Source organism: Indicator indicator, chromosome 37 (assembly GCF_027791375.1).
Source record: "Indicator indicator isolate 239-I01 chromosome 37, UM_Iind_1.1, whole genome shotgun sequence".
Taxonomy (NCBI): Eukaryota; Metazoa; Chordata; class Aves; order Piciformes; family Indicatoridae; genus Indicator; species Indicator indicator.
The window spans coordinates 3,458,355-3,480,874 of NC_072046.1; the positions used below are offsets into that span (position 1 = coordinate 3,458,355).

General features: G+C 54.2%; 1 protein-coding gene across 1 annotated transcript in view; it reads right to left on the reverse strand.

The window, feature by feature from the left end:
- The window catches only part of MYO1D (myosin ID), a 233,184-nt gene that overhangs the window by 77,811 nt on the left and 132,853 nt on the right, over window positions 1-22,520 (reverse strand). Inside the window, exons 17-20 of the mRNA XM_054396475.1 lie at window positions 19,348-19,571; window positions 16,536-16,680; window positions 15,509-15,613; window positions 1,227-1,340 (exon numbers count right to left, since the gene is read on the reverse strand). Coding sequence (XP_054252450.1) covers window positions 1,227-1,340; window positions 15,509-15,613; window positions 16,536-16,680; window positions 19,348-19,571 — 588 coding nt within the window. The remainder of the gene's footprint in view (window positions 1-1,226; window positions 1,341-15,508; window positions 15,614-16,535; window positions 16,681-19,347; window positions 19,572-22,520) is intronic.

Sequence of the window (22,520 nt, forward strand, 5' to 3'; positions counted from 1 at the left end):
GGCAGCCAAACAAACAAGCAGCCAAATCCACACTCAAAGGATGCTCAAGAGCCAGGATCAGGCTTCCCCCATCCCCTTTCCTCCCAGTGCTTTGTAACCAGCAGCTAAGCTCAGCACCCCCAAAGCTCAGACCCCTCACTTGGGCTCTGAGTGCAGCTTTGATCAGATTTGCTTGAAACATCAACAGAGAGAAGAAATCATTGAAACCTGGCCTGAAGGATCAAACAAAGCCCCAGAGCTCAACAGCTGCAGTGAAATTCAGACCCCTGATGGAGCTCAAGACCTTGCAGAGCACAGCAAACAACAAAAGAAACAGAAGGAGGAGCAGAAGAGAGGGAGAGGGGCAGGGTGGGGGCTAGCTGGGATTTTAGGCACTGACATTGAGAGGTAAGTGATGCATTGGGGCTGAAGATCCCAGAACCCCAGCATGGTGGAGTTGGAAGGGACCTCTGGAGCTCATCCAGTCCAAGCCCCTGCTCCAGCAGGGCACCCACAGCAGCTTGCCCAGCAGCACAATGCCCAGGGGGGGTTGGAAGCTCTCCACACAAGGAGACTCCACAACCTCTCTGGGCAGCCTGCTCCAGGTCTCCAGCACCCTCACAACAAAGAAGTTTCTCCTCCTCTTCAGATGGAACCTCCTGGGGTCCAGTTTGTGTCCCTTGCCCCTTGGCCTGTCCCTGGGCACCACTGAGCAGAGTCTGGCCCCAGCTTCTTGCCCCCCAGCCTTTAGCTCTTGCTGAGCATTGCTCAGCTCCCCTCTGGGGCTGCTCTTCTGCAGGCTCTCAGCCCCAGGGCTCTCAGCCTTTGCTCCTCACAGAGCTGCTCCAGGCCCCTCAGCAGCTTTGGAGCCTCCACTGGACTCTCTCCAGCAGTTCCCTGTCCCTCTGGTACTGGGGAGCCCAGAACTGGACCCAGGACTCCAGATGTGGCCTCCCTAGGGCAGAGTAGAGGGGGCAGAGAACCTCCCTCAGCCTCCAGGAGACCATTGCCCTTCTTGGCCATGAGGGCACCTTGCTGGCTCATGGGGAGCTTGTCCCCCAGCACTCCCAGGTCCTTCTCTGCAGAGCTGCCCTCCAGCAGCTGCCTGCACTGCAATCATTTTTACTACACCACAAACTGTCCCCCAGGGTATTCTCCATCTGATGCTTGTGCCAGTGGAGCTAAGCAGGAGATGCTCTGCACATGCCTGAGAGCCCAAGGTGAGGCTCCCCACTCCTTGTACTCACATTATAGAGGGGGATGGTCTTCATCACCTTGTACTGCTTCATGGGGTCCATCTTGTAGAGGTGTCTGTCAGTAATGAAGATTGCTCTGTCCTCCACCTTGTTGAAGCGATTGACCTGCAAGGAAGAGAATCACAGAATCAATAAGGTTGGGAAAGACCTCAAGGATCATCAAAGTCCAACCTCTCACCCAAGACCTCATAACTACTAAACCATGGCACCAAGTGCCACGTCCAACCCCCTCTTGAACACCTCCAGGGATGGTGACTCCACCACCTCCCTGGGCAGCACATTCCAATGGCCAACCACTCTCTCTGGGAAGAACTTTCTCCTCACCTCAAGCTTAAACCTCCCCCTGCACAGCTTGAGACTGTGTCCTCTTGTTCTATTGCTGCTTGCCTGGGAGCAGAGCCCAACCCCCACCTGGCTACACCTCCCTCCAGGTAGTTGTAGACAGCAATGAGGTCTGCCCTGAGCCTCCTCCAGGCTGAACACCCCCAGCTCCCTCAGCCTCTCTGCACCTTCAGTGCCAGCAGCCCCAGCAGGAAGATAGAATCCTAGAATGGCTCAGCTTGGCAGGGACCTCAGAGAGCATCTCCTCCAAGCCCCCTGCCATGCCCAGGGACACCTCTCATCTAGATTTGGCTGCTCAGGGCCTCATCCAAATTGGCCTTGAACACCTCCAGGGAGGAGGCAGCCATAACCTCCCTGTTCCAAGTCTCACCACCCTCCTACTCAAGAACTTCTTCCTCAGCTCCAGCCTAACCCTGCTCTGCCTCAGCTTCAAACCATTGCCCCTTGGCCTATCTCCAGACACCCTCAGGAAAAGTCTCTCTGCAGCCTTCCTGCAGGATCCCTTCAGGTACTGGGAGGCAGCTCTGAGGTCCCCTTGTAGTCTTCTCCAGGCTGACCACCCCCAGCTCCCTCAGCCTGGCCTCACAGCAGAGCTGCTGCAGTGAACATTGCAGACCTCACATGGCTCTTAACTGAGATTTCTTCACAGATCCTGGAACAGTGAATGGGGGAGGTGGACCCTGAGATCCCATCTACAAACAGAGAACCTTGGAGAAGCAGCACCCCCAGAGTTATCCCAGCAGGGCTGAGGCAACCTGGGCAAGTCAGAGAACCACAAACCCATGTTGGTTGGAAAAGACCTCGGAGATTATCCAGACCAAGCCTTATCCCAGCACTGCCAGGGCACCACTAACCCATGGCCCTCAGCACCACATCTGCAAGGCTCTGCAACTCATTGGGAAATGGCAGTGGAGGAGTCCCCACCCCTGGCAGAGTTTCAGAGCTGTGGAGATGTGGTGCTGAGGGCCACGGTTCAGTGGTGCCCTGGCAGTGCTGGGCTGATGGTTGGACTCAGTGACCTTTGAGGTCTTTCAAAGCCTAAATAATTCTGTGATTCTCAGAGAGGTGCAGCCAAAGGACAGAAGACAAGCAGCAGAATCATAGAATTGTTAGGGTTAGAAGGGCCCTCAAGGATCATCCAGTTCCAACCCCCTGCCATGGGCAGGGACACCTCACATGGATCAGGTTGCTCAAAGAAGATGCAGCAGCAGAAAGTCCAAGGAGACATCATAAAGGAAGGAAATCTCCCTTGGAACAGGGCTCAGAGAGGTTGTGTAAGCTCCATCCTTGGGAATGTTCAACACTGAGGGTCTGAGTGACATCACCCAGCTCTGCAGCCAGCCCTGCCCAGAGCAGGAGGTGGGATCACAGAGCTTCAGAGGTCCCTTTCCACCTAAACCATTCTGTGGTTTCATCAGCCCAGATGCTGTTTGGGTACCTAGAGTGAGAGAATCATCCAGGTTGGAGAAGCTCTCTGAGCTCATCCAGTCCAACCAGCAGCCCAACCCCACCACGGCCTCTAAACCATGGCCCCAAGGGCCATGGCCCCAGGTTTCTGGAACACCTCCAGGGATGGGCACTCCACCACCTCCCTGGGCAGCCTGTGCCAATCCCTGACCACTCTTACAGCAAAGAAATTTTTCCTCATCTCCAACCTAACCCTCCCCTGGCACAATTCCAGGCCAGTGTGTCCCAGCCCCCGTGGACTGACCTGGCCAGGCTGGAGAGGTGAGCCCAGGTGAGGTTCAACAAGACCAACTGCAGGGTCCTGCAGCTGGGTCAGAGCAACCCTCACTAGCAGTACAGGCTGGGAGGAGCAGCCCTGAGGAAAAGGACTTGGGGGTTCTGGTGGCTGAGAAGCTGGACAGGAGCAGGCAGTGTGAGCTTGCAGCACAGAAGGTCAGTGGCAGCCTGGGCTGCATCCCAGGCTGGGATCCCACAGAGGAAAGGAACATCTCCATAACAGGATAATTCATGTGTCCAGGAAACACTACACCAAAGGCCAGCCTGGTATCCTCATGGCCAAGAAGGTCTCCTGGGGGCATTATTAAGAGTGTGACCAGCAGGCTGAGGGAGGTTCTCCTCCCCCTCTGCTGTGGTGAGGCTACATCTGGAGAATTCCCTCCAGTTCTGGGCTCCCCAGTTCCAGAGACAGGGAACTGCTGGAGAGAGTCCATGGAGGCTACAAAGATGCTGAGGGGCCTGGAGCAGCTCTGTGAGGAGCAAAGGCTGAGAGCCTGGAGAAGAGCAGCCCCAGAGGGGAGCTGAGCAATGCTCAGCAAGAGATAAAGGCTGGGGGGCAAGAGGCAGGGGCCAGACTCTGCTCAGTGGTGCCCAGGGACAGGACAAGGGGCAAGGAGCACAAACTGGAACCCAGGAGGTTCCATCTGAAGAGGAGGAGAAATTTCTTTGTTGTGAGGGTGCTGGAGGCCTGGGGCAGACTGCCCAGAGAGGTTGTGAAGTCTCCTTGTCCAGAGAGCTTCCAACCCCCCCTGGGCATTGTGCTCCTGGACAAGCTGCTGTGGGTGCTCTGCTTTGGCAGGGGCTTGGACTGGATGAGCTCCAGAGGTCCCTTCCAACCCTCACCACCTTTGGGTTCTGTTTGATGCCATCTGGACTTCCAGCAGACAGAGGCAGGATACCAAGCAGTAAGTGAGGAAGTAGGACCTGAAGCAGAGACTTTCCCCAGCCAGGGCCAAGCTGCAGCCATGGCTGTGGCACAGCCACTGTGGTGTTTGCTAATCAGCTGGGAAGGGCAGACAAGGGGGAGCTGGGATGAGGAGGATGAACATAAATAGGACTTTGCTAGGTGAAGCCAGGAGGCAAGCGGAGATCTGAAATCTTTTCAGTCAACAGGCAGCAGAGTGACAAAGTTCAGAGCAGATAAAAGCAAGGAATGAAAACTGCAGAGCTCCCTGACAGCTTCAGCTCAACAGCTCCAACTCAGGAACAGTAACTGGAGATGGGTTTAGACAGCTCTGGAGAGATCTTGGCCCAAGCACAGCTGAGAACAAGCAAAGCTTTAGCATGAAGTGCAGACCAGCAGAAGGAATAATGTCCTGGGTGCCAGGATCTCACTTGGGTAGTGTGTGGAGTACTGGGATGGAGAACATGAAGGAGACTCTGATGGGTCAGAGAAGGTAAAGAGCATGACTGAGGGCCTGGAAAATCTCACAGGAAGAAGTGCTGAATAACTGGGATTATTTTAGGAAGCAGATGAATGGGAGAGAGAAAAAAAAAAAGGCTCTGAAACACTGAATGGCCCTGAGAAAGTAGGTTAGGAGTGTCTGGTGCTACACACAGAGCTGTTGGAGCAGAGCTCCTCAGACCATAGCTTAGAATCACAGAGCTGTCAGGGTTGGAAAGGAACTTAAGGCTCATCCAGTCCCAACCCCCTGCCACGGGCAGGGACACCTCACACCACAGCAGGTTGCTCACAGCCACCTCCAGCCTGGCTGCAAAAACCTCCAGGGATGAGGCTTCCACCACCTCCCTGGGCAACCTGTGCCAGTCTCTCATCACCCTCATGGGGAAGAATTTCTTCCTGACATCCAATCTGAATCTCCCCACTTCACAGAATCACAGAATGAAGCAGGTTGGAAAAGGCCTTAGAGATCAGCAAGTCCAACCTATCACCCAACAGCATCTAACCAACCAAACCATGGCACCAACTGCCTCATCCAGTCTGATCTTAAACACTTCCAGGGACAGTGACTCCACCACCTCCCCAGGCAGCCATTCCATGGCCAATCTCTCTGGGAAGAATTTCTTCCTCACATCCAGCCCAAACCTCCCCTGGTGCAGCTTGAGAGTGTGTCCTCTCCTTCTGTCACTTCTAATTTTTCTCCATCCCTCCCCTCCCAGTCCTATCACTCCCTGACACCCTAAAAAGTTCCACTCCAGCTTTCCTGTAGCCCTCTTCAGGTACTAGAAGGCCACAAGAAGGTCTCCTTATTGGCTCTGCAGCTCCCAGCTCCTTGTCCTGTGGCTTGGGACTTTGGGCAAAGGCTTCTGCAGTCTGCCAGGCTGTGGCTGGTCCCTCTGCCCTGATGCTCCAAGACACATCTGTTGTGTTTCTTTGAATGGTTACTGAAGAGCCTGACAGCATCCCCTCTGCCAGGATGTTTGCTGCTCCCATCATGGCCAGCCTGGTGCCCATGCACAGAGTCCACAGTGACAAAGACCTCACCAAGCTGTGCCAGCAGAGCTACCCCACAGCAGAAGGCCCTGCAGCTGCTGCCCAGAAAGCAGGGACAAGAAGCAAGCTCAGCTTCCAGCAGGTAGTGTTATGCTTAGGAATGCTGCTCTGCCCTGCTCTGCCCTGCTCTGCCCTGCTCTGCTCTGCTCTGCTCTGCCCTGCTCTGCTCTGCCCTGCTCTGCTCTGCTCTGCTCTGCTCTGCCCTGCTCTGCCCTGCTCTGCTCTGCTCTGCTCTGCCCTGCTCTGCTCTGCCCTGCTCTGCTCTGCCCTGCTCTGCTCTGCTCTGCCCTGCTCTGCCCTGCTCTGCTCTGCCCTGCTCTGCTCTGCTCTGCCCTGCTCTGCTCTGCCCTGCTCTGCTCTGCCCTGCTCTGCTCTGCTCTGCTCTGCCCTGTTCTGCTCTGCTCTGCTCTGCCCTGTTCTGCTCTGCTCTGCTCTGCCCTGCTCTGCTGTGCCCTGTTCTGCTCTGCTGTGCTCTGCCCTGCTCTGCTCTGCCCTGCTCTGCTCTGATCTGCTGTGCCCTGCTCTGCTCTGCTCTGCTCTGCTCTGCCCTGTTCTGCTCTGCTCTGCTCTGCCCTGCTCTGCTCTGCCCTGTTCTGCTCTGCTCTGCTGTGCCCTGTTCTGCTCTGCCCTGCTCTGCTCTGCTGTGCCCTGTTCTGCTCTGCCCTGCTCTGCCCTGCTCTGCTCTGCCCTGCTCTGCTCTGATCTGCTGTGCCCTGCTCTGCTCTGCTGTGCCCTGCTCTGCTCTGCTCTGCTCTGCTCTGCTGTGCCCTGTTCTGCTCTGCCCTGCTCTGCTCTGCTGTGCCCTGTTCTGCTCTGCCCTGCTCTGCTCTGCCCTGCTCTGCTCTGATCTGCTGTGCCCTGCTCTGCTCTGCTGTGCCCTGCTCTGCCCTGTTGTGCTCTGCTCTGCTCTGCTCAGACCCCACCTGCAGCACTGCCTCCAGTTCTGGAGCCCCCAGCACAGGAAGGACCTGGAGCTGCTGGAGAGGGGCCAGAGGAAGCCACAAAGAGAATCAGAGGCTGGATAACTTCCCCTGTGGGGTCAGGCTGAGGGAGTTGGGGCTGTTCAGCCTGGAGAAGAGAAGGCTCCAGGGAGACCTCAGAACAACCTTCCAGTACCTGAAGGGCTCCAGAAGAGCTGGGGAGGGACTTGTGACAAGGGCTGGGAGTGCCAGGATGAGGGACAATGGCTTTGAGCTGGGAGAGGGGAGACTGAGACTGGAGATGAGGAAGAAATTCTTTAGAGTGAGGGTGAGGAGACACTGGCACAGGTTGCCCAGGGAGGCTGTGGCTGTCCCCTCCCTGGAGGTGCTCAAGGCCAGGCTGGATGAGGCCTTGAGCAAGCTGGGCTGGGGGGAGGTGTCCTTGCCCATGGCAGGGGTTGGCACTGGATGATCTTTGAGATCCCTTCCAAGCCATTCTATGATCATGCAGGAGTCCCTCAAGCATGGTTTAAATCCCTCTCCTTCCTTGTGCTTTCCCACTGCTCCCAGGGTTCACACTGAGCAATAAATTCAGCTAAGGAGATGTGCTGCAGGGGAGGTCCAGCAGCTGATCCCACCTGAGAAGCAAATTCTGACAGCTCTGCAGCTCACCATGGCCCTTGCAGCTCTTGCTTCAGGTGTCTCATGCAGCTGAGGCACGGTCATGTAAATAACATGCTGGGGTTTTAGAAGCAAACTGTGGTGCTGGGAAGCAACAGAAGAGATTCATCAGCTGCCAGCACCATGGCAAATGGCAGTGCTGTGAGTCTGTAGGAGTGGAGACAGGCCCTTATGTTCTCAGCTCCAGCTCACCCCCTCCTGAAGAGCAGCCCTGCCCAGCACTCTCTTCCCTGCACCTTCTGGGTGCTTTTTATTTATATCTTTGTTGATCCAAATTTGATTAGCTCTGAATTTAGCTTCTTGACAAGCTCAGGGAGGAAAATGAAGGTCTAGCCTCTAGCAGAAAAACCTCCAAATCAGCTTCTCAGGTCTCTGCCAGGGAGCCCCTAGATGCTGCAGGGCAGCAGGCTTTGGAGATGAGCCTCTCAAGGGAGCTTGGTGCCACGAATGAGGAGGGAGAAAGAGGCAGCAAAGCCTTAGTCTGTGAAAGAGAGAGGCTGCTGTTTCCTAGGTGACACAACCAAATCTGCTGCTCTCCATGAAATATGCAGTTGGTTTCCCAAGGCAAAAAACCCTTCAACATCTCCTTTGCAAAGCACAGAGCACCACAGTGCTCAGAGCAGACGGATTTTTCCACAGGCTGAAGTGACCTGCTTCTGCCTGTACCTGCTGCAGGAAAGCAAGCAAGGCAGCTCCAGCAGGGAGACTTCAAAGGCTCCTCACAGACCTTCTCTAAAAAGAGCTTGAAAAGCTTTGGTCCAAACACTCACCCATGATTAATTCATCTCAAGATGCTGAAGTTGGAGAGTGGCATTGAGTGCACCCTCAGCAGGTTTGCTGATGACACCAAGCTGTGTGGTGCAGCAGACAGGCTGGAGGGAAGGGATCCATCCAGAGGGACCTGGACAGGCTGGAAGGAAGGGATCTATCCAGAGGGAGCTGGACAGGCTGGAAGGAAGGGATCTATCGAGAGGGAGCTGGACAGGGTGGAAGGAAGGGATCTATCCAGAGGGAGCTGGACAGGCTGGAGGGAAGGGATCCATCCAGAGGGAGCTGGACAGGCTGGAGGGAAGGGATCCATCCAGAGGGACCTGGACAGGCTGCAGAGCTGGGCCCAAGCCAACCTCAGGAGGTTCAACAAGACCAAGGGCAAGGTCCTGCAGCTGGGTCAGGGCAATGCCAGGCACTGATACAGGCTGGGCAGGGACTGGCTGGAGAGCAGCCCTGAAGAAAAGGCCTTGGGGGTGCTGGGGGAGGAGAAGCTCAGCAGGAGCCAGCAGTGAGCACTTGCAGCCCAGAGAGCCAAGCAGAGCCTGGGCTGCAGCAGGAGAAGTGTGGCCAGCAGGGCAGGGAGGGGATTCTCCCCCTCTGCTCTGCTCTGCTGAGACCACTCCTGGAGTACTGCATCCAGGTCTGGAGCCTCTGTTCCAAGAGGGCTATGGACATGCTGGAAGGTGTCCAGAGAAGGGCCACCAGGATGAGCAGAGGGCTGGAGCTGCTCTGCTCTGAGGACAGACTGAGAGAGTTGGGGCTGTTCAGTCTGGAGAAGAGAAGGCTCTGAGGTGACCTTCTTGTGGCCTTCCAGGATCTGAAGAGGGCTCCAAGAAAGCTGGGGAGGGACTTTTTAGGCTATCAGGGAGTGACAGGACTGGGGGGAATGGAATGAAGCTGGAAGTGGGGAGATTCAGACTGGATGTGAGGAAGAAGTTCTTCCCCAGGAGAGTGGTGAGAGCCTGGAATGGGTTGTGCAGGGAGGTGGTTGAGGCTCCATCCCTGGAGGTGTTTGCAGCCAGGCTGGATGAGGCTCTGGCCAGCCTGCTGTAGTGTGAGGTGTCCCTGGCCATGGCAGGGGGGTTGGAACTGGCTGAGCCTTGTGGTCCCTTCCAACCCTGACTGATTCTATGAGTCTATGATTCTATGATTTTAAGTTAAGACCCCAAGCATTCAAGCTACAGCAAACCCCAGCAGCAGCTCTCAGTGCTTCAAGAGCAGCTCCCTGCCTGCTCAGAGCTGTTCTTGCTGCATCAAAACAGCAGAAATCAGCAGCTCAAAAAAAAAAAAAAATCTGTCAACAAGTTCAGTGCTTTGCAAACCTCTCCCAGGCTCTGTACAGCAGGCTCCAGCTCCAGGCTTAGCTTGGCTGTGATCAGCTTTGCATGGAATCCTGGAATTCTTTTGGTTAGAAGAAACCTTGAAGCTCATCCAGTCCAACCAGCAACCCAGCCCCACTGTGGTGTCCAACGTGAGCTGGACAGGCTGAGAGCTGGGTGCAGGCAAACCTCAGGGAGTTCAATAGGGACAAGTGCAAGGTCCTACATCTGGGGAGGAACAACAGCAGGCACCAGGACAGGTTAGAGGCTGCCCTGCTGGAAAGCAGCTCCACAGAGAAAGACCTTGGAGTGCTGGTGGGCAGCAAGTTCTGCATGGGACAGCAAAGTGCCCTGGTGGCCAAGAGAGCCAAGGGGATCCTGGGATGTATCAAGAAAGGTGTCCAGCAGGGCTAGGGAAGTTCTTCTTCCTCTCTGCTCTGCCCTGCTGAGACCACAGCTGCAATCCTGTGTCCAGTTCTGGGCTCCCCAGCTCAAGAGAGACAGAGACCTGCTGGAGAGAGTCCAAGGGAGAGCCTCAAGGGTGATTTGGGGACTTGAGCATCTCCCTGTGAAGAGAGACTGAGAGCCCTGGGGGTGATTAGTCTGGAGAGGAGAAGGCTGAGAGGGATCTGATCAATGTCTATCAATAGCTGAGGGGTGGGGGGCAAGGAGAGGGTCCCAGGCTCTGTTGGGTGGTTCACAGTGATAAGCCAAGGAGCAATGAGTTCAAACTTCAACAGAGAAGATTTCAGCTCAACATGAGGAGAAACTTCTCTACAGTGAGGGTGACAGAGCCCTGGAGCAGGCTGCCCAGGGGAGTTGTGGAGTCTCCTTCTCTGGAGCCTTTCCAACCCCACCTGGATGTGTTCCTGTGCAGAGTACCCTCAGTGATCCTGCTCTGGCAGGGGGTTGGACCTGATGATCTCTGGAGGTCCCTTCCAGCCTCTGAGTGAGGCTGTGAGACTGTGATGGTCACTAAACCATTGCCCCAGGGGCCATGGCCACAGGTTTCTGGAACACCTCCAGGAATGGGGACTCCCTGGGCAGCCTGTTCCAATCCCTGACCACTCTTGCAGGAAGGAATTTTTTTTTTCTAATCTCCAACCAGCTATCATTGCTGCTGACAGCCAGGAACTGCTTCAGACATGGGTACCTTGCTGAGAGCCTGATGCAGACAGAAAACACTCACCTCAGCTCACCAAGCTGCCCTCTCCTTACAGGGACACCTCACTGACTAAGGGACCAGCAGTGACAGAGCAAGGACCTGGAGCTGCTGGAGAGGGGCCAGAGGAGGCCACAAAGAGGATCAGAGGTTGGAGAACCTCCCCTATGGGGACAGGCTGGGAGGGTTGGGGCTGCTCAGCCTGGAGAAGAGAAGGCTCCAGGGAGACCTCAGAGCAACCTTCCAGTACCTGAAGGGCTCCAGGAGAGCTGGGGAGGGACTTGTGACAAGGGCTGGGAGTGACAGGATGAGGGACAATGGCTTTGAGCTGGGAGAGGGGAGATTGAGAGTGGAGATGAGGAAGAAATTCTTGAGAGTGAGGCTGGGGAGAGACTGGCACAGGTTGCCCAGGGAGGTTGTGGCTGTCCCCTCCCTGGAGGTGTTCCAGGCCAGGCTGGATGAGGCCTTGAGCAAGCTGGGCTGGGGGGAGGTGTCCCTGCCCATGGCAGGGGGTTGGCACTGGATCATCTTTAAGGTCCCTTCCAACCCAACCCATTCTGTGATTCTATGATTTTTTTTGCTAGAGAATCCTCAAATAAGCTGAATCATGAAATTGCAGCAGGAATGCACTTGAGCAACCTCCTCCTGTGGACTGAAGCTTTGGTAGGAGAATGACTGGAGGGAAGCAATGACATCACCTCATACTGAATTGCTTCCCTTGCTATAACTCACTCTTCAGTGCCCTGCTTAGGCTTCCCATGAGCCAAATTTCAGCTGAGAAACAAATTCTCCATCTGCAGCCCCCCAACAAAGCAGGTTTAGTGTAAGGAATCTGACAAACATCCCTGTAGTGGAGGTGGCTCTGGTTCCAATGCTCTGAGCACCAAGGCAGCCCAGCACCAAGTGCCACACTTGTGCAAATAACATTTGGGGTGACACAGGCACTTGGAAAGGTCTCTTCCAACCCAAACCACTCTGTGGGTCTGCGGGGAATTAGAGATTGCACAGAAAAAAGAGAGATAAGAATAAAAGGAAAAATAAATAAGGAAAGGGAGAACTTCAGCAAGCAGAAGAAATTCCCCTGCCCCACAGCACTGAGAGCTGCTGGCACTTTATGGATAAGAGGCAGAAGGCTACAGCTTGTGTTTGACAAGAGAAATGTGGGGCAGGGCAAGCCCTGGTATCACCCCAGGCTGGGGGTGAAGGGCTGGAGAGCAGCCCTCTGGAGAAGGACCTGGGGAAGCTGGTGGGAAAAAGCTGGAGATGAGCCAGAACTGAGTGCTGCCAGCCCAGCCCCAGCCCTGTCCTGAGCTGATCCCCAGCAGTGTGGGCAGCAGGGGCAGGGAGGGGATTCTGCCTTCTGCTGTGCTCTGCTGAGACCTCCCCTGCAGTGCTGGGGCAGCTCTGGAGTCCTCAGCACAGCACAGACAGGGACCTGGTGCAGCAGGGCCAGAGGAGGCCACAGCAATGCTGGCAGGGCTGGAAGCCCTCTGCTGGGAGGCCAGGCTGAGAGAGTTGGGCTTGGGCAGCCTGGAGAGGAGAAGGCTCCAGGGAGACCTTCTGGTGGCCTCTCAGTGCTTCAAGGGCCCAGCAGAGAGCTGGGGACAGAGTTTTGAGCAGGGCCTGAGGTGACAGGACAAGGGGGGATGGTTGGGAAGTGAAACCCCAAACCAGTCTCTGATGCCATGGAACTCCTCTGCTTTACAGACACAGCTTAGGACATGAATGGCTTCATGTGCAGAGAAGCAGCAGGCTGACAGTTGTCAGGTGAGAGCTCTGCTCTTGCAGTCTCAGCAGGGAGTCACTCACAGGCTCCCTGAGACTCTTCACTGCTGCTTACTCTGCAAATCTGCTGTTCACATTTCAGGCCTCACAGCTTCCCTCCAGGAGAGCCTTGGCTGGAGCATGAAATCTGCACCTTGAAATGTCAAATCTTTATTTTGTTAGCTTTCAAGGTTCAGGACTGTTTGACTGCTTTGCTCACTTCAGGTGTGCCTGGATGTTTCTTGTCCAGACAAGAAGGAAGACCAACAGCTCACTGCCAAAGACAACCACCCCCAAACCTGGATTTGAAAGGGGTCAGCTGCTTTTGGGTTTGAACATGGAGCTGTGCTGAAATTGCCAACCTCAAACACCACTGCAGGCCCTGCACAGCTGCACTCTGGCCAGCAGCAGCAGCACTGCACTGATTCCATCCATCTGCTGCAGGAGAAGTGCTCCTAGCTGCTTCCTCAGGACCACCATCTGCCCAGAGGAGAAGCTGCCTTTTCACTCACTTGGGTGATAATTTTTCTGTCTAACAGAGATCCTTAAGGACAAAGACCAGAAAAAGTATTAAGGATCCCAAAGCTTCAGGCAGAGCTGGGTGGTGGCTGAGCAGCAGCTCCCCTGTGTCTGCTGAGGTCACCCAAGGCTTCCTGCATGTCCATGTTGGTGGCTGCAGCTCAGCTTGTCTCACCTTGGGCCTGCTGGCTCTGCTCCTCCTCTGCTGCCCCACTCCTGCTTCCCTCACTGGTGGCTTCAAAGCCACCCAAAGGCATTTCCAGCCAAGCAGGCAGCACAGGATTAATCCTGAACTCTCTGTTAGCAATGATTTAACTTTAAAAAGATCAAAAAAGACACAAGAGAATTCAGACCTACCAGGCTGCAAGTCTCCAACCTGGCAGGCTCTGCATATTCAGCTGAGCTCCTTTCTTTAATCACTGCTGCTAAGCTAAAGCTTTCTTCACCTCTGAAAGCCCTGAACCTAACCTTCCAGGGATCCACTCCATGGCAGCTAACACCCACCCCAGCTCCAGGCTGCTTCTGTTACTGAGGTGCTGGCAGCAGTGCCCCAAACCCCAGCAGAAAGCAGCTTTGCCCAGCAAGCAAACACAGCAGCAGATGTGCAGGACCAGGCCTGGCTGTATGCTCAGGGCTTCCATCAGACACCTGCAGCCCAACACAACTGCTCAGACCTTGCTGGAAGGCTCTGTGCTCCTGAGCAGCTCCTAGCAGCAACCGAGCAGCAACTGAGCAGCCCCCGAGCAGCTCCTGAGCAGCAACTCAGCAGCTCCTGAGCAGCAACTTAGCAGCAAGTGCACAGCAACTCAGCAGCCCCTGAGCAGCTCCTGAGCAGCAACTCAGCAAGTTCACAGCAACTGAGCAGCTCCCGAACAGCTCCTGAGCAGCAACTCAGCAGCAACTCAGCAGCTCCTGAGCAGCAACTCAGCAGCAAGTGCACAGCAACTGAGCAGCCCCTGAGCAGCTCCTGAGCAGCAACTCAGCAAGTTCACAGCAACTGAGCAGCCCCTGAGCAGCTCCTGAGCAGCAACTCAGCAGCAACTCAGCAGCTCCTGAGCAGCAACTCAGCAGCAAGTGCACAGCAACTGAGCAGCCCCTGAGCAGCTCCTGAGCAGCAACTCAGCAGCCCCTGAGCAGCTCCTGAGCAGCAACTCAGCAGCTCCTGAGCAGCAACTCAGCAGCAAGTGCACAGCAACTGAGCAGCAACTGAGCAGGAGGTGTGGATCTGTGCTCACATCTCCTGCTTGCATAGGACATTGTCCTTCAGAGCTGACTCAGGAGCAGCCAGAGAAATGTGAGGACTTAAAAGCTTAAGAGTTGTGTAACAGGCAGCAGAGCTAAGTCCCAGATGGCAGCCCTGCATTACACCCCCTGAGGGATCCCCTCACGTCATTCCCTTCCTGAGCTGAGCAACAGTTCCTACAACCACATCTTGGTACAAAGCTCCAGCTGAGCTGGGAACAGCAACAATTGGGCAGCAGGTCATTAAATGCAGCAGAAAAGGAATTGTTTGGGTTTCAGCCTCAAAAAGCTGAAGGAAATTCTCCTGTATCCCCTTGTCCCTGACACAGGTTCCAGCCAGACTGCTGTGAGGCTGTGAAGAGCAGCTTGGGATTCAGGCTCACCTGATCCTCCTCTAATCCTAACAACAGGCCCCAATATTCACTCAAACCAATCCCAGACCCCAACAGTCTCTGAAACCACTCACCCAGACCCCAATATTCACTCAAACCAATCCCAGACCCCAATATTCTCTGAAACCACTCACCCAGACCCCAATATTCTCTCAAAACAATCCCAGACCCCAATATTCACTCAAACCAATCCAAGACCCCAATAGTCTCTCAAACCTCTCACCCAGACCCCAATATTCACTCATATCACTTATCCAGACCCCAATATTCACCCAAACCACTCACCCAGCTGCCCAAGCAGGCTCCTGAAAAGCACATTGGAAAAGTGAGGAATACTCCACTGAGAGACTTCTCTCTTTGGAAAGCCACAAGAGATGTCTGGTTTCATACAGACCGAGAGAAGGCTCCAGGGAGACCTCCTGGTGGTCTTGCAATGCTTCAAGAGCCCAGCAGAAAGCTGGGGACAGAGTTTGGAGCAGGGCCTGAGGTGACAGGACAAGGGGGGATAGTTTGAATGTGAAAGAGGGAGATTGAAATTGGAGAGAAGGGAGAAATGTTTGACACTGAGGGTGGGGAGAGCCTGGCCCAGGCTGGGCAGAGAGCTGGGAGCTGCCCCATGGCTGGCACCAGTGCAGGGGAGGTTGGTTGGGGCTGTGAGCAACCTGCTGTGGTTGGGGCTGTCCCTGCTGGCTGCAGGGGTTGGACTGGATGAGCTTTCCATGTCCCTTCCCACCCAAACCACTCCATGATTCATGCCATTACTACTCAGATAATATAATTCACTACTAGAGGCAAAGAAGTTCTGACATCGAGTGAGGGTTTGTGCTGCCGAAGGAATCCTGGGGCTCTTCAACAGGATATTTGCAGAACCAGGAACAACAACTAGCTCTTGGCTTCCCAAGGTGGCACTTTGAGCACCAGAAGCTTGCCCACCCTGCCTGCTGCCCAACACAGGTCTCTTACCTTGCGGACGTGGCAGGAGAAGAGGACATTCATGTACTTGTCCTTCCGCTTCAGCTCGGTGGCAACAGGGATGAAGGAGCCTGTGGCCTGAGGGCTCTCTGCCTTCTGCAAGGGCAAAAGAGAGGCAGATAACTCCTCTTGCCCACTGCAGGGGCACTCACTCTTGGCACAGTGGCTCAGGGAGCATGGTGGCCACACCACCTCCTGCAGAGGCTCCCCTCAGCCTCTGCCCAGGCAGAGTGTGGGGAGCTCTGTGTGCTCTGCAAACCCTGCACAGAGCAAATGCTGCAAGGAAGGCTGGGCTGAGGGGCAGCACTGCAGCCTGCCTGGAGACAGAGAGGATTGCTTTGGTCCTTTTAATTTCAACCTATTTCTTAACAGCCCATTAGGTCCAGAAGGTCAGTTTGACATCCAGGGCTCTCCTGGCTCTGGCTGTCAGAGGAGGCAGCTGATGGCATCACTGTCAGTGCTGCTGGAGATGCTCAGGCTGGGCTTAGTGTGCAGAGTCCCACCTAGAGCAGTAGAAGTCAAAGGCTCTGGGGCTGCTCAGCTTGGAGAAGAGAGGCTGAGGGGAGATCTGCTCAGTGCTTGCAAATATTAAGGGGTGGGTGTCAGGAGGATGGGGCCAGACTCTTCTCAGTGACAGAGGCAGTGAGCATAAACCTGAACACAGGAAGCTCCACCTGAACATGAGGAGGAACTTCTGTACTTTGAGGGTGGCAGAGCCCTGGAGCAGGCTGCACAGACTGGTGGTGGAGTCCATTTCTCTGGAGGCATTCAAGGCCTGCCTGGATGTGTTCCTGGGTGACCTGCCCTGGGTGACTCTGCTCTGGCAGGGGGTTGGTCTGGAAGATCTCCGGGGGTCCCTTCCTACCCCTACCATTCTGTGATTCCATGACTCTGAAATGATCTAAACCCCCTTACAGAGGAGATTCCAAAGGGCTTCTCCCTCCCAAGAAGCCACCAGTCACTTGTTCACCCTTTCAGCACCCAAAGCCCCAGCCCTTGAGGGATCCTCTGGACTCACCAGTGCGATGTAATTCCCCTGCCAGGCTCTCTGTAGGCCAATGTCAGCTCTGTGACCCTTCAGCACTTCCATGGCAGCAACCTTGGCCCTCAGCTGAGGTAGGACTTCTGGTGGGACGCTCCGGATGAGTTCCCCTGCCCTCCACCTGCCACCAAATGTCTGAGTCAGTTCCACACACTGTGAGGGCTTCTGCCAGGGCAGCACGAGGACACCCCTGGGCTGCAGATGCCAAGGGGCAAGGAAGTGCTCCCACTGCATCCATGAAACACCAGTTTGCATTTTCAAGTCATCTCTCACCTCTGAGTCCTGTTTGGCTGCTGCACTCCCTGGCCCACACCCACAAGTCAACTCCTGCACACTCTCTTTCCAGCTAAGTTTTTCCAAGCCCATCTCTGGGCTCATTTACAACATTTGCTGGGGACAGACTTGTGAGCAGGGCCTGATGTGACAGGACATGGGAGGATGGTTTGACTCTGAAAGAGGGAGACTGAGAGTGGAGAGAAGGGAGAGACACCGAGGCTGGGGAGAGCCTGGCCCAGGTTGCTCAGAGGGCTGGGAGCTGCCTCATGCCTGACACCATTGCAGGGGAGGTTGTTTGGGGCTGTGGGCAACCTGCTCTAGTTGGGGATGTCCCTGCTGGCTGCATGAGCTTTGGGGGTCCCTTCCCACCCAAAGCATTCCATGATTCCATCATCCCATGATCTAATAGCTGAATTTGGCCCTAGGATTGAAACATAACCAACTGCAAGATGAAACAGGGCAGGACAGCCCCTCCATGACTCCAGACCACACTCCAGTCCCCAGCACCAACCCCAGGCCTCCAGGATTAATGCTGTGAAAAGTCTTTTGGCACCTAAAATCATAGAATAGAATCATAGAATCAAGAAGGTTGGAAGAGACCTCAAAGATCATCAAGTCCAACCTGTCACCCTAAACCTCATGACTATCTAAACCATGGCACCAAGTGCCACGTCCAATCCCCTCTTGAACATTCCTGCTGCAGTTCTGATCACTGAGCTTGTTCTGAAAGCAGGACTCTACCCAGACAGGCTGTGGATGGTTTTGAAGAGCCAACTGTGGATAAAACCAAGACTTGACTTGACCTAGTGCTGGTGGTCAAGCAGGTGGCTGGACTGGAGATCTCCAGAGGCCTCATCCATGCCAAGGTTTCTCTAGTCAGTGACTTTCAGAAGTCATCATTTTCCAAACTGGGATCATAACTACTTGGCCTACAGCTCACGTAAGAAATGAAGTCACCTTTAGGAGCTTACAGGCTGTAGCAAAGGTATAGAACTCCTCTTCTGCAGTCAGAACAGGGCAGGAGGGTGCAGCACTGCTTATTCTGCTGCAGGAAAGTGCTGGCTTCCTAGAGGTCTTGAGGAAGTCAGGAAGATTCCTTTTCTCTCCCCCTCATCTGACAGCTGCTGCTCTTCTCTTCTAAAACCATCCAGAAAGGCCAGAGAGGGGCCAAGGACAGAAGCACAAAGTCCACCCTGATGTGGTAGTTTCAGGCTGTGCCTGGAAAGTTTTCCACAGATCTTGAACAGAAAGTGGTAGAATGCAACTAAATTACTACTGGATGCAAAAAGGAAGCTAATGATAAAGTCTAAATAGTTCCCTTGGACAGATATCTGCCACAGAACTTGGCTAGGTAAACTAACTTTCTCTTTTTTTGCTTCCTCAGCTCTGGGTGGGGCTTCTGCTGTCCTTGCTGACCTGGGCTGCATTGCTTTGCTATGGCTGAGTATCTAACCACCAACCCTCTGCTCTTTTCTCTCTTCTGTCCTGTGGAGGGGGGTAGGCAGCAGGGAAGGGGAAGCTATTAGTAGCTCCCCTGCTTTGTCCAGGGGGGGTTCTTGTGCTGTTTAGCCATTGTAAATACCTGTAAATGTTGCAAATATTGTGTGTTTTGTACACATTCAGTGCATTCCACTGTAGGTTGTAGTTCTGCTTGTGAACACAGCTGCATTTGCTTCCAGCTGAGCTGGTCTGGCAATTTGATGTTGGGGGAAATTTTCAACCCTCACACCTAACTAAATCTTGGAAACAGAATCATTCTTGGTCTGCTCAAGGGGACCAAAAGCCACCTGCATATCACAGATTCAGAGACTGCATCAGGTTGGAAGGGACCCTCAAAAGTCATCTTGTCCAAGCGCCCTGCAGTCAGCAGGGACAGCTCCAGCTAGAGCAGGCTGCCCAGGGCTACATCAGGTCTGATCTTGAATGTCTCCAGCTGCTCAACCTCATCCCTGGGCAGCCTGTTCCAGTGTCTCCCCAGCCTCACTGTGCAGAACTCCCTCCTGATGTCCAACCTAACTCTGCCCTGCTCCAGTTTCAAGTCATTGCTTCTTGTTCTATCCCCACAGCCCCTTCTGGACAGTCCCTCCCCAGCCTTCCTGCAGGTCCCCTTCAGATATTGAAGTGCAGCTCTAAGGTCTCACTGGAGCTTCTCCAGGCTGAACAGCTCCAACTCTCTCAGCCTGTCCCCATAGGGGAGTTGCTCCAGCCCTCAGATCATCTTTGTGTCCTCCTCTGGACCCTCTCCACCAGGACCCCATAGCTGGACACAGCACCACAGGTGAGGTCTCAGCAGAGCAGAGCAGAGCAGAGGGGCAGAATCCCTTCTCTGCACCTGCTGGCCATGCCCAGGATGCAGTTTGCCTGCTGGGCTGCCAGTGCCCATTGCTGGCTCCCATCCACCTCCACTGTGCCGCGCGGTCGATGCCCTCCTGTGACCTGTGGAGGACAAGGGGCAGGATCCGCTCCCTGCCGCGGGGCAGAGCGAGAAGCAGACAATCAGGCTGCTGCCTACCTGTGGTAAATGTTGTGGAGAGCCTCCTCGAAGCGGCGCAGGACCTTGGGTGGTGTTGGCCACTGCAGGTGCTTGCCATAGTCCCTCATGTGCCTCACGTGCTGGAAGCGGCGCAGCACCTCCCGCAGGTAGGCCCTGACCTTGTGGCGCCGATAGAAGCTGAGGATGCTGAGCGCAGCCTTCGTCCGCTTGTAGCGCAGGCGAGCCAGGGTGCCCCGCCACACCTGCAGCAGAGCAGACAGCTCAGCACACGCAGCAGGGGAGGGGGCTTGCTGCTCACAGCAGCACTGCTCACAGATCATGGATCACAGATCATGGATCACGGATCAGAGACCACAGATCACAGATCACCGGATCAGAGATCACAGGATCAGCAATCACAGGTTCACAGATCACAGGATCAGAGATCACAGATCACAGGATCACAAATCACAGGATCACAGATCACAGGATCAGCAATCACAGGATCACAGATCACAGGTTCACAGATCATAGATCACAGGATCACAGGATCACAGATCACAGATCATAGATCACAGGATCACAGGATCACAGATAACAGGATCAGAGATCACAGGATCACAGATCACAGGATCAGAGATCACAGATCAGAGATCACAGAATCACAGATCACAGGATCACAGAATCAGAGACAACAGATCATAGATCACAGTATCAGAGATCACAGGATCACAAATGACAGATCACAGCATCACAGATCACAGTATCAGAGATCACAGGATCACAGATCATAGATCACAGGATCAGAGATCAGAGATCATAGGATCAGAGATCAGAGATCACAGGATCACAGATCACAGGATCAGAGATCACAGGATCAGAGATCACAGAATCACAGATCACAAATCACAGGAACAGAGATCACAGGATCAGTGATCACAGGATCAGAGATCAGAGATCACAGGATCACAGATCACAGAATCACAGATCACAGGATCACAAATAACAGGATCACATTTCTCAGGGTGTTAGGGGTTGGAAGGGACCTCTGGAGACCATCCAGTTCCAACCACCCCCCTCCCCCACCAGAGCAGGGTCACCCAGGGCAGGTCGCACAGGAGCACACCCAGGTGGTGTTTTTCTCCAGAGGAGACTCCACAACCTCTCTCGGCAGCAGAAAAAGTGAGAAAGTTTCCCTCCTGTGTGGTGAACCTCAAAGGTGCTTTTTGGACTTGTCTCTTAGCAAAGGACAGCAGGGATCAGAGGATCACAGGATGTTAGGGTTGGAAGGGACCTCTGAAGATCCTCCTGTCCAACCCCCCTGCCAGAGCAGGACCATAGAATCCAGCACAGGGCACACAGGAACACATCCAGATGGGGCTTGAAAGGAGCCCCACAGGGAAGGAGACTCCACAACCCCTCTGGGCAGCCTGCTCCAGGGCTCTGGGACCCTCCCAGTGCAGAAGTTCCTCCTCATGTTGAGGTGGAACCTCCTGTGCTGCAGTTTCCATCCATTGCCCCTTGGCCCAGGGCACGAGTGAGCAGAGCCTGTCCCTGTCCCTTCCTTCCTGACCCTCAGCTATTTGTAGACATTGCTCAGATCCCTCTCAGTCTTCTCCTCTCCAGACTGAACAGCCCCAGGGCTCTCAGCCTCTCCTCCCCAGGCAGTGCTCCAGGCCCTTCAGCATCCTTGTAGCCCTCTGTTGGACTCTCTCCAGCAGATCCCTGTCCCTCTTGAACTGGGGAGCCCAGAGCTGGAAGCAATATTCCAGATGAGGTCTCACCAGAGCAGAGCTGAAATCCAGAATCATAGAATAGAATCACAGAACTGTTTGGGTTGGAAAAGCTCTCTGAGATCATCCAGCCCAACTTCAACCCAACACCACCATGGCCACTAAACCATGGCCCCAAGTGCCAAGGTCACATCTTTCCTGAACACCTCCAGGGATGGGGACTCCAACACTTCCCTGGGCAGCCTGTGTCACTCTTGCAGCAAAGAAATTGTTCCTAACATCCAATCTAAGCCTTCCCTGGCACATGAATGCTGTTCCAAAAGAAGAGACTTCTCAGTGCCAGGCAATCCAGGACATTATCCTGATGGAGCAGGTCCTGAGGAGGGCATGAAAATGATCAGGGGGTTACAAAGACAGGCTGAGGGAGCTGGGGGTGTTCAGCCAGGAGAAAAGAAGGCTTCAGGAAGACCTAACAGTGACCTTCTAGTACCTGAAGGGGGCTGCAAGAAGGATGGAGGGAGACTGTTTGCAGAGGCCTGCAGTGACAGGACAAGGACAAACTAGAGAAGAGCAGATTTAGATTGGATGTTAGGAACAAGTTCTGCACCATGAAGGTAGTGGAACACTGCAATAGGCTGCCCAGGGAGGTGGTTGAGGCCTCATCCCTGGAGATAGTCAAGGTGAGGCTCAACAGAGCTCCGGGCAACCTGATCTAGTTGGGGATGTCCCTGCTGACTGCAGAGGGGTTGGACTGGATGAGCTTTGGAGGCACCTTCCAGCCCAGCCCATTCTGTGGTTCTGTGGATCCCAATGGACACAGCCTGGCCCAGCCCTGTGGCTTGGTGCCCCAGGAACCACTCTGAACTCTGAGGCAAGGCAGATGGCTTCCAAAAGGCTTTGGGGAATATGTGCTGCAAAGCAAGCAAACCCCCCTGAGAAATGATGGCACCCCAATTATGTCACCTCAATGATGACACTCCAAACCTATGATGTCAAGCCAAACAAATGTCACCCCAAACAAATGTCACCCCAAACAAATGTCACCCCAAACAAATGTCACCCCAAACAAGTGATGTCACCCCAAATGATGTCACCCCAAACTAATGATGACACCCCAAATAAATGATGTCACCCCAAATAAATGATGTCACTCCAAACAAATGATGTCACCCCAAACTAATGATGTCACCCAAACTAATGATGACACGATGACACCCCAAACAGATGAAGTCACTCCAAACAAATGATGACACCCCAAACTAATGATGTCACCCAAACTAATGATGTCACTCCAAACAAATGATGACACCCCAAACTAATGATGTCACCCAAACTAATGATGTCACCCCAAACTAATGATGTCACCCCAAACAGATGAAGTCACTCCAAACAAATGATGACACCCTAAACTAATGATGACACCCCAAACTAATGATGTCACCCAAACTAATGATGTCACCCCAAACTAATGATGTCACC